Raw genomic sequence first — 16,737 nt, 5'->3', positions numbered from 1 at the left:
ATACTGTATCATATATACTCGCGGTTTCCAGATGCGCCAAAACACACGAGAATAGAGCAGCGGGCCACAAGTATTCATTGTCCGAATGCAACCTGTGCTACTGCGGTAACAGAGCAGCGCATTTCAAGGCACTAACGAGTCTCGCAAAGCATTTTATGGTCCAAAAGGCGGATAGTTTCCGAAAGTAGAGGAGGATCTGCTTAAATATGTGATTTTGTTACGCAACGTTAGATATGCTGTTTTTCACAAAATGCTGTATTTTAAAGGACGAGAAACAGCTGCTGCACATGGGATCAGTATCTCGGATTTGAAGGTTCGCCTAGGTGGAATGATTAATTTTATCAAGAGAAATGGACTTTCTCTTCGAAGAACAAATTTATGCAAAAAAATGCCAAAGGATTTCAACAAAAATGTAACCGATTTCCATTGCTTTGTCATTCAGAAGCGTAAAGTGAAGGAATATTTGCTCTTCCAAATAGGAACCGCAAGTCAGACTCCATTCAGTTTCCATATGCCATAAAATCGAACAATCGATAAGAAGGGGGCATCAGAGTGTTTTCGTACATACCACCCCACTATCAGAAGTGAAAAACAACAACGTAGCGCAACGCTGGCTGTAATAGGGGATGGTACAGAGCTTGCGCCTTACGTTGTTCTAAAACTAAAAACAATATCCGAAGTAAAATTTCCGCAAGGGATCTGCGTCCATATCGAAGAAGAAGGATGGATAGACACGTCACTCATACAAGATTAGATACGAACAGTTTGGGTCCTTCCTTTGATGCCTGCCCCTTCTCGTGTTGGACAGTTTTCTTTTTTTTTTTTTTTTGCCAGTACTGTGTATCATTATTAGGCACTTACACAAACGGTACTATTATGAGTTCATGTTTATTTCACTTCAGGTCGTATTGCCAGCTCGTAACTGGAAGAATATTTTCCTGTGTCGATACTTCAAATCCACGTATCAATCTTACCTGATGTACCCTACCTCACTTTTCAGAAAAAAACTCACGTCGGAATTTTACCCCAAATGACGATAACCAAAGACGAGTTGAACCAATTGTGTGTAATTATATTTGATGTACATTTTAAATTTAAATGAATTGTAAATCATTTTTTTAAATATCTGAATTCCTTGAATAATTTACTCATCCAAAGTTTTTGTGTGTATCTTTTGTCAAAAATGTGCGTTAATCACGTGAGAAAATATGGTAATATTGAAAGTGTTTAACCGAATATGGCACTGCAAAATGTTAAAAATACTGACATGCACAATAAGTTAGGATATTATTATACTGAACAATCTGTTCCTTCTAATGTACAATAAAAAAAATAATGGTTGCAAAAAACTAATACATTTACTATATTTGCTGCCCCTCCCTACCATTGTGTACTCTCATCATATAACTTCTAAAAATATGGTATCGTGAAAATTCTACATTATTACAAATAGCCTAAATTACCGTATTTACTCTTATATCAGACCCCTTTTTCTTCCACATTTACAGCCAAAAAATGTAAGGGGTGGGGGTCCAATATGCGGTAACCTCAAATTTTGTGCAGTGAACACGAATTCTAGGCTATGAAAATCCACAGCCTGCTTCCAGTCATTCAAATGGGTCAGGAATGGAATGAATGAAGTCCCTATCTAGTGGCAAGGATACGAATTGTGCCAACTGCCGAAGCCTGTCGCACTCCTCTGGGGCAATGATTAATGAATGACAGATGAAATGAAATGATATTGGAGTGTGTTGCTGGAATGAATGACAGGGAAAACCAGAGTACCTGTAGAAAAACATGTCCCGCCACCGCTTTGTCCAGCACAAATCTCACATAGAGTGACCAGGATTTGAACCACGGAACTCGACGGTGAGGGGCCGGCGTGCTGCCGCCTGAGCCCCGGAGGTTGTCTTCTATGCTATAAAGAGCTATAAATTGTGCGTATTAACATTTGACACTATTCTTTAACAAACTTACAAATGTATTCTGAGTTTTAATGGCTATTTTTGTTGGAAGGCAGTATTTTTAATGTTAAAAAGAATAAATGGTGAACACATTACCTTTTAGGCCTACGTATAAAGTAAACATAGTCAGTTTCAGTTATTCTTATCCAAAGTAATAAACTTCATTGTTAGGTTCCGTATTGAGTTAAGACTATGCTTAAAGTAAATACAAAATTTGAATATTCCACCTTCTCAATACTAAAAAATCATTTGATGTTTTACAAAAACATTACAATGATATTAATAGGTACTAGTTTCGGTCCACTGCGGACCATCATCAGCCTAGCCAAATTACAACAGTAAAAGACGTAGTGATAAAATAAAGTAAAATAATGTGGAGAAATGAGAGAGGATCTGGAAGGATGGGATGGTGGTAGAATGACAGACAAAAGTGAAAAACCGTATATGTGAATTATGATAAAAGTAACAGAAGTGTTCACACTGACAAGTAAAATCTTTGTGAAGTCACGTAAAAACTCTTGATGAGATAGTCTTTGGTTGACAGTTACTCCTGTGTTGCACAATTAAAATTTATAACCAAGTATATGCTTCTAGAAAGTTCTAGATGCGAGTTCCACTTTAGCGTAGAGGGAAGAGTTGTCCGATGAGACCAGCGTAAGATTAAAAGTTGACAAAGTTGGACATGTTCTATGGTGGAATGAATAGCTTGCTGTGTTAAACAGAAGTAGTCTCAGTTCAATCGGAACCCCAATGAACCTTGCGCTGCGTGGAACAAACGTGCTTGAAACACACACGATTGAACTGAGACTACTTCTGTTTAACACAGCAAGCTTTTCATTCCACCATAGAACATGTCCAACTTTGTCAACTTTTAATCTTAAGCTGGTCTCATCGGACGACTCTTCCCTCTACGCTAAAGTGGAACTCACATACAGAACTTTCTAGAAGCATATACTTAGTTATAAATTTTAATTGTGCAACACAGGAGTAACTGTCAACCAAAGACTATCTCATCAAGAGTTTTTACGTGACTTCACAAAGATTTTACTTGTCAATGTGAACACTTCTGTTACTTTTATCATAATTCGCATATACGGTTTTTCACTTTTGTCTGTCATTCCACCACCATCCCATCCTTCCAGATCCTCTCTCATTTCTCCACATTATTTTACTATATTTTATCACTATGTCTTTTACTGTTGTAATTTGGCTAGGCTGATGATGGTCCACAGTGGACCGAAACTAGTACCTATTAATATCATTGTAATGTTTTTGTAAAACATCAAATGATTTTTTAGTATTGAGAAGGTGGAATATTAAAATTTTGTATTTACTTTAAGCATAGTTATTCTTATATCACATCACTCATTTCATCTCAATAACTCCTCTGATGAGGTGATGTCAGGAAGGGCATGCGGTTGTAAAAACTTGCTACAAAATTCACCTCACTTCTTACTCAACCCTGTACAGAAAAGGGATAATGGTATCGTATTCATATTATGCAATATTAATACAAAAGAACGTAATGGCAGTAATTTGTGTCTGTCAGTTAAGCAGTAGACCTACCACACAGTAAACCTGATCATTGCTTACAACTGAATTATCATCGTCTTGTGCTGCTAACTTCCCTGCTACCGGCGTGCCATTATTCCAAATGACATCATCTTCATGGCAATCGCGAGTATTTGAGATCCCATCTTTTTACAACTTAAAAAATAATAGTTTCCTTCCTGACTATACAATCCAAACAATGAAAATCTACTAGCAAATGGTTTCTGGAGATGGTCTCTGTTATTCCCAGTTGGTGTATGTGTAGCAGAAGCCACCCTTTCTGAATAAAACCGTGCTGTAAAAAGCGTGATAACTAGTGTATGTTACGAGTTGTACTTCCGAATGTAATACATAGTGACTGGAAAAATTCTCTGGAAAACTGCAGCTATTGAACACCAGACCTTCATTTTTAAGTTTGTATTTCATGCTTGTTCTCTACATTTTTCACATCAGGATTTACCTAAACAGCTGTAACTGAGATAAGAGAGACCGCACTGGGCGAGTCGCCATAAGACCTATCTGTGTCTCTGCGACATAAAGCAAAAAAGAGAGAGAAAAACCGCATTGTTTAGGTTAGGTATGTTACTAAGCCCAGATAGTGTGGAAGTTCCACGACGGAAAAAATAAATAACAGGAAGCTTGTCGCATTTATGGATTACTACAGGTGTGGCGGTAATGCATTTTATTATCACAATGTTTAATTTTGCACGTTCATTGCCTCTATATTTTTTTTTTATTAACACATAGTATGTTCTGTTTGGCATCTCCAAAAATCATAAAAGTAGTTAGTGGGGGTGTAAAATTATTATTATTATTATTATTATTATTATTATTATTATTATTATTATAGGTATGTTGGCGAGTAAAACAAATGTTATGATTGAATAGTTTTTATCAAGTTTTAAACCTACTTCTCTCCAAAGATTACGTAGGCTATATTGGCTCGAGTTATGAGATATTAAACGATCACTTTGTTAATGATCTCGCCTGCTATATTAATGGCATCAACTGTGAATTTTTCTTAACTAAAGTAAACTCGATTCCTCATACCAAGGTAGTGCAACCCCCATGGAGGGGAGCTGCATGTACCATTTTTACCACATATCAACATTCCTGCCATTCTTAAATCTCTGGCAATACAATACTGGAAATCGAACTCAGGCCCCCAAAAACGGCAGCCAACTGTGCTAACCATTACGCTAGTGGACATTCGCAACTACAAAAAACAAGACATATATTATGACTGATGCATGCTTTAATTGCGTACATTGGACACGAAAATATTCACCTATTTGTACATCATCAGAGCTGCAGTAGGCCTACGCTACGGAGACGACAATTCTTAACTACGAAACACAGATGTATTGCATGACTTTGATGCGTTTTATTTGCACAGGTCGAACGGACGAAACTATTCACAAATTTGTGTGAGGTCATCGGAGCTGCAGTAAGGCTTGTACCCATTTCGAAGCGGAATTGTTGGCCTTCTCTGACGAATTACGTTTGGGGGTCTTGTATGCGAATTCATTTTTTCATTTTCTTTGTCTCGAAAGGGAGGAGGGGGGTGTCTAATACAGGAGTAAATACGGTAGCTGTCTTGGTTCCATTTCTCAAATATAAAGTAAGAAGAGTAGCTAATAAATGATATAATTCAGTGATATTGAATAAAATTAAGAATTAATTATCTTTGCGAAACCTGGTCAGTAAATGATACTACTTTTAAAATGATTGCCTTAAAAGAACTCAACACTCCACCACATACATGTTCCAACTTTAAATGTGTTTCTTTGTGTGAAAAAGCATAGCATTTTCATGCATAAATTAGAACACTAAACTTAACTACCCATTCTCCCCTTCTTTCTTTTATAAAAGATTTGTGAACAAAATTTTTACAAAATAAATTTCAAATGAATTGCATACCTTAACCCTTTCACTACCAATTTTATTTTTTCATAACTTAGGTTATTTCTTTGCATTTACTGGTCAACAAACTTGTAATTAGTATATAATTTCAGTATCTAATTAATATCTGACACGTTGTGCCTCTGAGAGGGGTGGGACATATATGTCCCACTGGTATTTCTGTGTGGGACATATATGATACTAAATAGCCAAACTTAAAATGATGATATACAAGATCAAATTATTAGGTTTAGAACACTTCACATGTAGGTTAGATTAGGTGCAACAGATCAAGTGTGATAAGGTGCAAAGTAGGCCTGCACAAAGGGAGCTTACACATTGTACAGAGAGTTTTGGTTCTTGTTCCTTTCTTCAGCTTTGAGCATCTCACACATCGCCTTCTGGTGTTGCCTTCCACCAGCAACTGACCTCCAACATACAACATCAATTTTGATGCCGAGGTAGGTCGCCCAGATATCCTCTTCCTTTTTACTGTTGCATTTGCTTTGCCAACAGCCATCATTTGTTCTGCAAGGGGAATAATGTACTCCAGCAACAGAATCCTTTTATGCTTGGTTTCTTGATACAAAATCCAAGAATTGACAACGGCCGTCATGAGAACCTAGAAGAAAACCTTTCTCCACCATTTTTGAGATTTTTTATCAAAATCGTATGTTCCAACTTTCCCATCTGAGAGATCTACACCTCCCATAATTTCATTGTAGAATGATGTTGATTCTAGGCAGGGAACTACTTCTCTACTTCCATCTTTCTTCTTTTTTAGCACTTCGACTTCGCTTGCCACATGGCAGTTGGTAAGTACCACCAATTCTTTAGAATCCTGCCATCTTGCAGCAAGCGTTCCAGAAGCATTAGCCAAATACTGACATTGGCTCCTGTCTAACTTTCCCTGCAATTGTCGTTTTTGTCTGCTTCTGAGGCAGTATCACCATCCAAACCCACCGAATCATTGTCACTAGGCACATAATTTACACCCGCAACATCATCAGAGCCGAAGTCCAAATCTGACACTGAATCTTCTTCATTTGTCCCTAAAAACTCTGCCAGTTGGTTGTTATTCGAAAAGACATCCTCCCAATGCCGTCTTTTTGAAGTCATCTTAGCTACAATAAACACAATCTATTTCGTAAACCAGGTTATAAAATACCACTGGGACTATATGTCCCAACGAAAACTACCAATGGGTTATATGTGTCCCATTGTAAAGAAATTAGATATAACAATGCACTAATCTGATATAATAATATGTAAGATGCAAGAAAGTGGTATTTGTTTTCTCTATAAGCACCTGCGTGTGTTACACAATGAACGCAATAATGTAACCTCTGAGAATTGGCGCAAAAACAGTGACCCGTATCGAAAATCTCCTGGTCTATGAATAAAGCTTAGAACAAGTGCCATCTGTTGGAAATTTACGGCAATGCTAAAGCTAACAAATCTATAGATAACCATTGGGACACAGTCCTGTGCTATTGTAATTGAATTAAATTCCAATAGTATTGGTTAATACCCTTGCGGGACATATATGTCCCAGTGGGAGTGAAAGGGTTAAGACATGCGTACCTTGTATATTTGCCTAAGATACTCAGAACCAGGCTAAAAATTTGCAATAAACGAAGCTTCCAATATTCTTTACAAATTAATGAACATATGAAATACATAAAATGTTCGTACCTACCCTGTTTAAATATTCTGGCTAGTTACATATATATCATTAGTATGTTGTACATAAATGCAAACCAAGACAAAATAGGATTGAAGAGGTGGGGAGTAAACAATGCCCTTACAAGTTGACAGTTCGCTGTGTAAATAGTCTAATGTGGAATATACACTCACTAGCAAAAAAAGTGAAACAACGTATATAATACATATATACATACATACATTATCATTACGGACGTTATGCATCTTGGCGTTCAGTCTGTAAGCCTCTGAATTTACTAAACGTCGCCACAATCCTCTATCTGCAACTAGTGCTGTGGCCTCATTTAGTTCTATACCTCTTATCTTCAAATTCTTAGAGAAAGTGGATCCTACCATCATTGTCATGGTCTCCCTCTACATCTCTTATCCTCCATAACAGAGTCCATTATTCTCCCTATCCTCCTCCATTCGCCTCACATGACCCCACCACCGAAGCCGGTTTATGCGTACAGCTTCATCCATCGAGTCCATTTCCAACTCAGCCTTTATCTCTTCATTGCAAGTACCCTCTTTCCATTGTTCCCACTTGCTTGTACCGGCAATCATTCCCGCTACTTTCATGTCTGTTACTTCTAACTTATGAAAAAGATATCCCAAGTCCACCCAGCTTTCGCTCCCGTAAAGCAAAGTTGGTCTGAAAACAGGCCGATGTAAAGATAGTTTCGTTTGGGAGCTTACTTCCTTCTTACAGAATACTGTTGATTGCAAATGCGAGCTCACTGCATTAGCCTTACTACACCTTGATTCAATCTCACTTACTATATTACCAACTTGGAAGAACACACAACCTATATACTTGAAATCATCTACCTATTCCAGCTTTGTATCACCAATCTGACATTCAATTATGTTCAATTTCTTACCTACTGATATCAATTTAGCTTCGAAAGGCTAATTTCCATACCATACTCATTGCACCTATTTTCAAGTTCCAAGCAAGCATTCGGCATAATCTGTCATCAAGACCAAGTCGTCAGCATAGACCAGACTGCTTACTACATTCCCACCTAACTGAATCCCTCCCTACCACTTAATATCTTTCAGCAGATGATCCATGTAAACTACGAACAGCAAGGGTGAAAGATTACAACCTTGTCTAACCCCTGTAAGTACCCTGAACCAAGAACTCATTCTACCATCAATTCTCACTGAAGCCCAATAGTCAAAATAAATCCCTTTGATTGATTTTAATAATCTACCTTTAATTCTAGTCCCCCAGTACGGCGAACATCTTTTCCCTTGGTACCCTGTCATATGCTTTCTCTGGATCTATGAAACATAAACAACTGTCTATTCTTTCATAGCCTTTTTCAATTACCTGGCATATGCTCAAAATCTGATCCTGACAGCCCCTCTGTGGTCTGAAACCACACTGGTTTTCATCCCACTTCACAACCACTGATCACACCCTCCCTTCCAACATGCCAATGAATACTTTGCCTGGTATAATAATCAATGAGATACCTCGATAGTTGTTGCAATCCATCCTGTTCCCTAGCTTATAGATAGGTCCAATTACTGCTTTTTTCCAATCTGAAGGTATCTTACCAACACTCCATGCTAATCTTACTATTCTATGAAGCCATTTCATCCCTCCCGTACCACCATACTTCACAATTTCAGGTCTAATTTCATCTATTCCTGATGTTTTATGACAATGGATTTTATTTACCATCCTTTCCACTTCCCCAAACGTAATTTCACCAACATCATTTTCCTCCTCCCCATGAGCTTGGCTGTTCGCAACACCATCAGGAAGATTTCCTTTTACACTGATAAGATGTTCAAAATATTCCCTCCATCTCTCCAGCGATTCCCTGGAATCTATTATGAGTTCACCTGAATTACTCAAAACACTATTCATTTCCTTTTTCCCTCCCTTCCTTAGATTCTTTATTACTGTTCAGAAAGGTTTCCCTGCTGCTTGACCTAGCCTTTCCAGGTCATTACCAAAATCTTCCCAAGACTTCTTTTTGGATTCAACAACTATTTGTTTCGCTCTGTTTCCTTCACCTATGTACAATTCCCTGTCTGCATCAGCCCTTGTTTGAAGCCATTTCTGATAAGCCTTCTTTTTAAGTTTACAAGCTGCTCTCACTTCATCATTCCACCAAGATGTTCGCCTTTTCCCGTCTTTACACACAGTCGTTCCTAGGCATTCCCTTGCTGATTCTACTACAGCATCCCTGTATGCCACCCATTCCCTTTCTATATCCTGAACCTGCTTATAGTCTACTGTTCAAAACTTCTCACTAATCATATCCATGTACTTCTGTCTAATTTACTCGTCCCGGAGAATTTCTACCCTTGTCCGTTTGCAGACAGATTTAACTTGCTCTATCCTATGCCTAGAGATACTTAGTTCACTACAGTTCAGATAGTTGTCTGTATCATTGAAAAATCCCCATGAAACCCGTACATTCCTAACAGATTTCCGGAATTCGAAGTCGGTTAAGATAAAGTCTATTATGGATCTGGTAACCGTAGCCTCCCATGTGTAGCGGTAAATAGGCTTATGCTTTAAGAATGTATTTGTAACTGCTAAACCCATACTAGCACGGAAGTCCAGCAAACGCTTTCCATTCCTATTAGCTTCCATATCATCCCCACATTTGCCAATCACCCTTTCGTATCCTTCAGTTCTGTTTCCAACTCTCGCATTGAAATCGCCCATTAGCACTATCCTATCCTTGCTGTTGACCCTGACTACGATGTCGCTCAAGGCTTCATAAAACTTAACTTCATCCTCATCTGCGCCCCCACATAGTGAATACACCGAAGCAATTCTCACTGTAATTCCTCCAGCTGCCAAATCTACCCACTTCATTCGCTCATTTATGTGCCTAACCTAACAGAAACTATGTAGCGTGCAATGGTATTCTTGATAAACAGCCCTACCCCATACTCTGCCCTTACCTTTCTAACACCTGTGAAGTACACTTTATAATCTCTTCCTAGTCATCTCCCCTTTCCCGAATATCACTTACTCCTAGCACATCCAGATGCATCCTCCTTGCTGACTCAGCCAGTTCTACTTTCTTCCATAAGCCCCATCTAGTCCCTTGCCTGTCAAATGGGAGTGGGACCCCGATACCCACATAGGTCCATGGCTTGCTCATATGTTCTGAGTTCAGTAATTTCATGAAGCAGGATGCTACCCCACTTGCGCATAGTCCAAGTGAGGATCTCTCCTCTAATGGGTTAGGGACCATCGGTGAATTGTATTGTCCTAGCCGTCTCAGCACAAAGAGGGCCGTGACTCAGAATATATCCGAGATGCCCACTCCCATTCCATAGCAACTGGTGTCCCGACTCTCAGGACCACTTACTAGGCCACTCAGCCGTTGCCCATGGTTCACGAACTAGGACGTGACTACAGTAACCCACACCATGAACCACGTATTTCAGACAAAATTAAATATTAGTCCGTTTGAATGAAACCTTCTATAAATTAAATATTATGGCATTACAACAATATGACTATGTATTATAAGTTAATTAGCCCATTTGAGAAGTTTCAGCACAATAATTGATAATCGTTATAATCACAACACTAATACTGCTGTTTCCCGCGATTTGACAAGAATAACTACAAACAGGTGTCTTAAGATTTATTGCTATGAATTCTCGTGCCGCGTATTTTTGTTGACTTTATGGCTTGTATACAACAGTTAGTCTCACTTCTGAGTCAGGTCATAATGCCTCCTTCACCTGTAAACGCAGCCAGGGCCGTAGTATCAGTGGAGAATGGCTGCAGTATAAACTATATAGCAGACACTAAAGGCACGTCTTGTTTTAACGTGTACAGACCTGTTAAAAGGTACAGAGAGAACAATATCTACACCAAGAGGCCTGGTTCAGGTCATAGGAGGACCATTACTGAGCGCGATGATCGTTTACTCTTAATGCAAGTTCTTCGTTATCAACTCACAACAGGTGTGGAGGCCAGAAATCATTTGCAGCAAGTACGGGGCATGATCATCTGCGAAAAGACAGTAAGAAGGAGGTTGTAATAAGAGGATTTGAAGTACAAGAGGCCCGCCACAAGACCTCTGCTTGCACATGAGCACCGGATGAATCGCCAACTCCCACTGAAACTGGACTGTGGAGCATGGAGCTCAGTGCTGTTCACGGATGAATCCAGATTCTGTTTGAGGGCACCGGATGGAAGGGAGAGAATATGGAGAAGGTCTGGGGAATATTATTCACCCTGTACTTTCTCTCCAAGCACACCGTTCAATGAGAGGCTCTGTAATGGTGTAGGCTGGGTTACCCCTGATGAGCGCACGGAGCTTGTGTTAGTCGAGAATGGAAGTCTGACAGCCCGCTGATACATTAGAGGAGATTTTAGTGGAACACGCAGTGCCTTTCGCACCTGTCATCGGCGAGAACTTTATCCTGATGCACGACAATGTCTCGCAAACACGTTTAGTTTGTGTACGCGAGTACCTGAATGAAGTCTGAATTGAGGGCATGGTGTGGCCTGCTCGTAGTCCTGACCTAAACCCGATAGAGCCTATCTGAGATACGTTTCGAAGACGTGCTAGGAGTCGTTCCCCTGACACACTAGCTTAACTTTGGACAGTGCCCCAGGAAGAATGGCAGCTCATACCACAAGAGAACATTTGAGATTGCATCCTGAGAGTGCCTATTCAAATCACAGCAGTAACTGCGGCTAGAGGTGGTAATATCCGTTATTCAGGCAACAGAAATGGACTGCATACGAAACAGAGCGGAGCTCCTGGTTTCAACATTTCCAAATTCATGTTGGTGGACTGTTGTGATTGTCACAATCAACAATATTTATCAATTATTGCCCTGATCCTTTGCAAATGGACTAATTAATTTATAATACATGGCCATATTGTTGTAATGTCATAATATTTGATTTATCATCTTCCAAATGGACCGACATTAAATTTTGTCTGAAATCCGTAGGGTTTTTTTTGCTGGTGAGTATCATCTATTTTCACTTTACCCACAATGTTAGAAGTGGTACGTTATGGCACAAATCACACATTAAAGGAATAAAATTTAAAGACAAAAAATTGCAACTTACCGCTAATTCTTAATTACGGAAACTAACATCAATGATATTTGACAATATTACGGGATTTCTCAAGTGTGTTACTTACACATTTAAAGGATCCACTTCTGGTGCGTCAACAATTTCCTTCTTAATTTGCACTGCTTTACTTCTTCTCTTTTTATTGTTCTTGACCCCTACAGTCTTACTCTTGTTTTTGGGTAGCGAGATGCAAGGATTAACTTCAGCAGGAGCTGCTGTTGTCAAAATCTCAGGACTTAAAGGATATTCTTCAACCAATTCCAGAAGTACATCACAATTTGGCTCACTCAAGTTAACAGCCGTTGAGCACTTACTTGAGCTAGATGCTGGACTGTGCACTTCTCCATGGACAACTTCATCAAAACTGTAAAACATCAGGAGAATGTTGAACAGGCACAGAGAAAAAATAAAAGTTACAAAACGAGTGTTCATTCCTCTGTCTTCAATAACTAGAAACATGAGCAAATTTAAGTCACATGGACAAGATAATCTTTGAAAGTATTACAGAAATTGCTTATTGGAAGGTACAATTTGGGAAGAGGATATTCCAGTGGATGGAATTCAAAGAAGTTGTATACAATAATAGTAAATGGTTTTACTTCAAAACTTAAACACACACACACACACGCACGCACGCACGCACGCACTCTCTCTCTCTCTCTCTCATTTAAGACTTTTTGCATTCAGTCAGTTAGCGTGTATATGAATGAACTAAGGGACATTTCCAATCATCTTTATTTTTCTCTCCACAATTTTATTTACGTCATACCAACACAGATAGCTCTTATGGTGACGATGGGATAGGAAAGGCCTAGGAGCGGGAAGGAAGCGGCCATGGTCTTAATTAAGGTACAGCCTGGTATGAAAATGGAAAACCACAGAAACCATCTTCAGAGATGCCGACAGTGGCATTCGAACCCACTATGTCCCTGATGCAAGTTCACAGCTGCGCATCCCTAACCTCACGGCCAACTCGCCCGGTATCATAATTTTTAACCAAAAATGTAGATAATGTTAAGTGCCAACCCTCTGTCTCTAGCCCCTTTCAGTATTTTCCGGAAGGGACTAGCAAGTCAGCTGGGAGCTCCCAGCTGGAGGAATAAGTAATGGCTTCTCCCCTCTACTGTTCTCTGTATTGTTTCTCTTGGATCTTCTGGAAGGTGTAACCAGGATGTTCCTGATCCAGCTGCACCCCAAAAAGTCTAACTTCACCATGGATATAAAACAGGTTCGTCGCAAACAGAGTGTAGTGGAGTGTGACAACAGTCGGAGTTGGTGTGGTGGATGTCCCAGCAGAGTCAGTGTCAGTATCGTCATGTTGGAGTGTTCTTGGAGTATGGAGTGGAGTACTGTATGTGTACTGCCCTGGAGTCAGTGCATGGAACAGTTGGTTTGAGTAGAGTTGGAGCAACATTAATTGTTGCTTTGAGGAATATTCTAGTGCTGGTTAGCACTTATGTGACCGCTGTTTATTTGTCAAGTGTTAAGTACTTCACTGTGTGGAGCAATCATGTTGACTGCAAGTCAACTGAGTTAACTGTGGTGACTGTGCGTTTCATGCGACCTGCTCTCCATTGCATATTGAAACTTGATGAGATTTTTTGCATTTTGTTCATGACGCCTTACCTTTCTTTGGGCATACCTTCATACTGTGACCTCTGAGGCACAAGAAGCATTGATTGGTTGCTTATAGCTTTTCAGTCTGCTCAGCTACTGTTGAAGATCTTTGTGCAGTCTTGGGCCCAGTGTACTCATGTTTCACAGAACACAAAAAATGCAAAAGGAGTTGCTTTGTCTTAGTTTCCGGACCTTCTGACTTCGTGTTTATGTGTAGCATCATGGCCATGGCGATGAAGGAATCCAGTGAACTGAAACCTCTCCTGACTTTCTGTATGATCATAGTGCTCACTACCTCCTGATGTAGGAAATCAATTAGTTTGGTGATATGACCTTCGTGAATGTTCTCTCTTCTGGAATAAATTATCCAATGGCGGACTATATCTTGAGGGAACACTCCTGGAATTTTCGGCGCTAGCACTAGTCCGTAATGATCTACGTTCTCACTTAAGGCTCATAAGGCTTGTATACATAGATTGCATTCTATGTACAGTGAAACCTCGTTAGTGTGTTCCACATTAACACGTTTTTCCCGCTTAGTACGTTGCAAATTCGAAGACCTGTTTCTAGTCGTATTAAATCTATATAAAAATACCTCACTTATCGTGTCACGAATTTCCACTATTACCACTTAGTACGATCACATTTTTCCTAGCCCTGAAAATGTTGTGTCAGTTGTGTGACTACGGAAAAGGTGAGCCTATTTGTGCTTATATTCCATTCAGAAGTTAGAAATTTATTTTGTCTTGAGTAGTACAATGAAGTTTTTCGCGTGATACAGTAGCCTGTATCTGGATTAGGAACAATCATGTGAAATTGAATGGTGTGGTGCATATTTGTCTTGTGATAGCCTACGTATAGATACAGAAAAAGTGACGTTACTTTATAATGAAGAAAACATTAAAATCTTTCAGAAAGTGTACTGGCATCCGTATCGTTAAGCGTGCAGAGGTTGAACTAGCACCTTCAAGTTTCAACTCGATCTACTGACTTTGTTAAAGTTTTCAAAATGGCGGCCAAAACCATTTGTCGTAGTCGCACATGACCGAGTATAACCTCCAATTCATTGTCTAAGAGTGTCACCAGAAAATAATGTTTTATAACCCACTGCTCCGAAATAAAAGGCTTCTACTCGCATTTGTTTTAGAAGGAGTGTGATCTGCAATAATACAGTACTTGGATATTTTTATTGGCCCCCGTGCATAGTTTCCATTTGTTGTTTGGTGTTTTTCACACTGTTCAGTGCACTTGTTATTTTATAAGCCCCAGCAGAAAAGGTTTTCACATTTGTTCTCTCGTGTTTTTCACACCTTTTAATACGTTCCTCTCATCTTGAGAAATGGTAGATATAGTTTTCACTGTAGGGCCTACCCACAGATACAAGAAGTAAAATGTCTTCATGTCGGAAAAAATCATATCTAGTGTTTCCATGTGCCTATCGTATAGTTTTTATTTGTATATTCAGTAGTATGTTTTCTCGCTTAACACAGGGGTGGCCGTGTGCTGAAGTGTTGCAGCACATTGCCTATTTGAAAAATAAATTACTTTAAAAATATTATTTGCAATCAAATAGAGTGCAATGAAAAAGATGTCAGCCAAATAGGAAATTATTCAACTTCCCCTCCACGCCGGGCTACTGCACTGGGCTGTGAGAACGTGGCAGGTGACACCCTCTTGACTCAGCGGTAGTATTTAATGGGGGATCGCTCAAAGCAAAGAGGAAAACAAAATACTGTAGAGCTGTTCCCACCTGGTCTTTTAATACCTAAGAGGATAGAATACTCCCAACGTGCCTATTCCATAGCCACCTTTATAAGTCGATGAACTATAATAATTATACTTTTTATGTAGTCAAAATAAGGACATGATATTGTGATTTTCTTTAATAAAAATGTCTAGTTTATAAATGTCACTATAAAAACATAACATGTAATTTTGCATTACAACATTGCTGGTTTTATTTCAATGATTTTGGTAACATTGGGAAGTTCTGTTTTTGCACACTCACACCAAGTGTTTGAGTTCGTGAATATTTTGCCATTGCCAGGTGTTATTGTGTATTTAATGATATAGTTTTATAGTTTTTTTAATGAGGAATGTGTATATGTGTTGGAGTTGTTTGCGTGTTTGTTCAGTGTGGAATAATCAGTGGAGGGCCTCTTGAAAACCACATATCTGTATGTTTTTTGATATTTTTATTTTGGGGGGATGGGTTACAGCACACAACTGATTTTCTGCAACAGCCGCCACTGGCTTAACAAGTTCATATTTGTTGTCCCCTGCAGAAACGTCTTAACGAGGTTTTACTGTAGACGGTATTTGAAGCAGGAGGAGTGTCGTCAAATTGGTTGCAAAATTTCAAGATAATCCAGATGGGCTTGAATGATGTGATCAGTGTTTCCGTAGTGAGAAATTTAAATCTGTTTTGCTGCTTCACAGGCATCAGCTGTCACTGGCATTCCATCAACTAGGTTCTTGGGCTCTCTTTCCAGATATCCACGAAGGAAAACGTGGTTATTATTACTTATAAGTTTCATATCCCGTATTGATTGGATTCAATGTAACATTGTTTAAAGGACAATGACACTTTATAATTTGTAAAAATTGAACTATGATTTCCTATGATATTAACTTTACAGAATAGTGGTTATAAAATATGCTGTTGGGACATGACATGTACAACACATGCTAAAATGTTTGTTTTAAGGTTAAATTAATGTGGCTGATGATGCCCGGAAAGAAGGGCGAAACATGCCCCCATAATATTTCATTTTCTATGTCTAATTGACCACATAACATGGTACTGATTGTATTGAATAGGTGGAACAATAAAATGTACTCCTTTTATAAACTAAGTGAGACTGATTATCGATAAATTTGAATTGTTCCCAAAAGCATGCTGTTTTGATC

General features: G+C 39.0%; 1 protein-coding gene across 1 annotated transcript in view; it reads right to left on the bottom strand.

Annotated features, from left to right (window-relative positions):
- Window positions 1–16,737, bottom strand: part of Hsf (Heat shock factor) — a 197,097-nt gene that overhangs the window by 103,192 nt on the left and 77,168 nt on the right. Inside the window, exon 7 of the mRNA XM_067146826.2 lies at window positions 12,278–12,574. Coding sequence (XP_067002927.2) covers window positions 12,278–12,574 — 297 coding nt within the window. The remainder of the gene's footprint in view (window positions 1–12,277; window positions 12,575–16,737) is intronic.

The sequence above is a fragment of the Anabrus simplex genome, chromosome 5 (assembly GCF_040414725.1).
Source record: "Anabrus simplex isolate iqAnaSimp1 chromosome 5, ASM4041472v1, whole genome shotgun sequence".
Lineage (NCBI taxonomy): Eukaryota > Metazoa > Arthropoda > Insecta > Orthoptera > Tettigoniidae > Anabrus > Anabrus simplex.
Note: the sequence above shows the minus strand (reverse complement) of the source record. Positions and strands in the feature narration are given on the sequence as shown.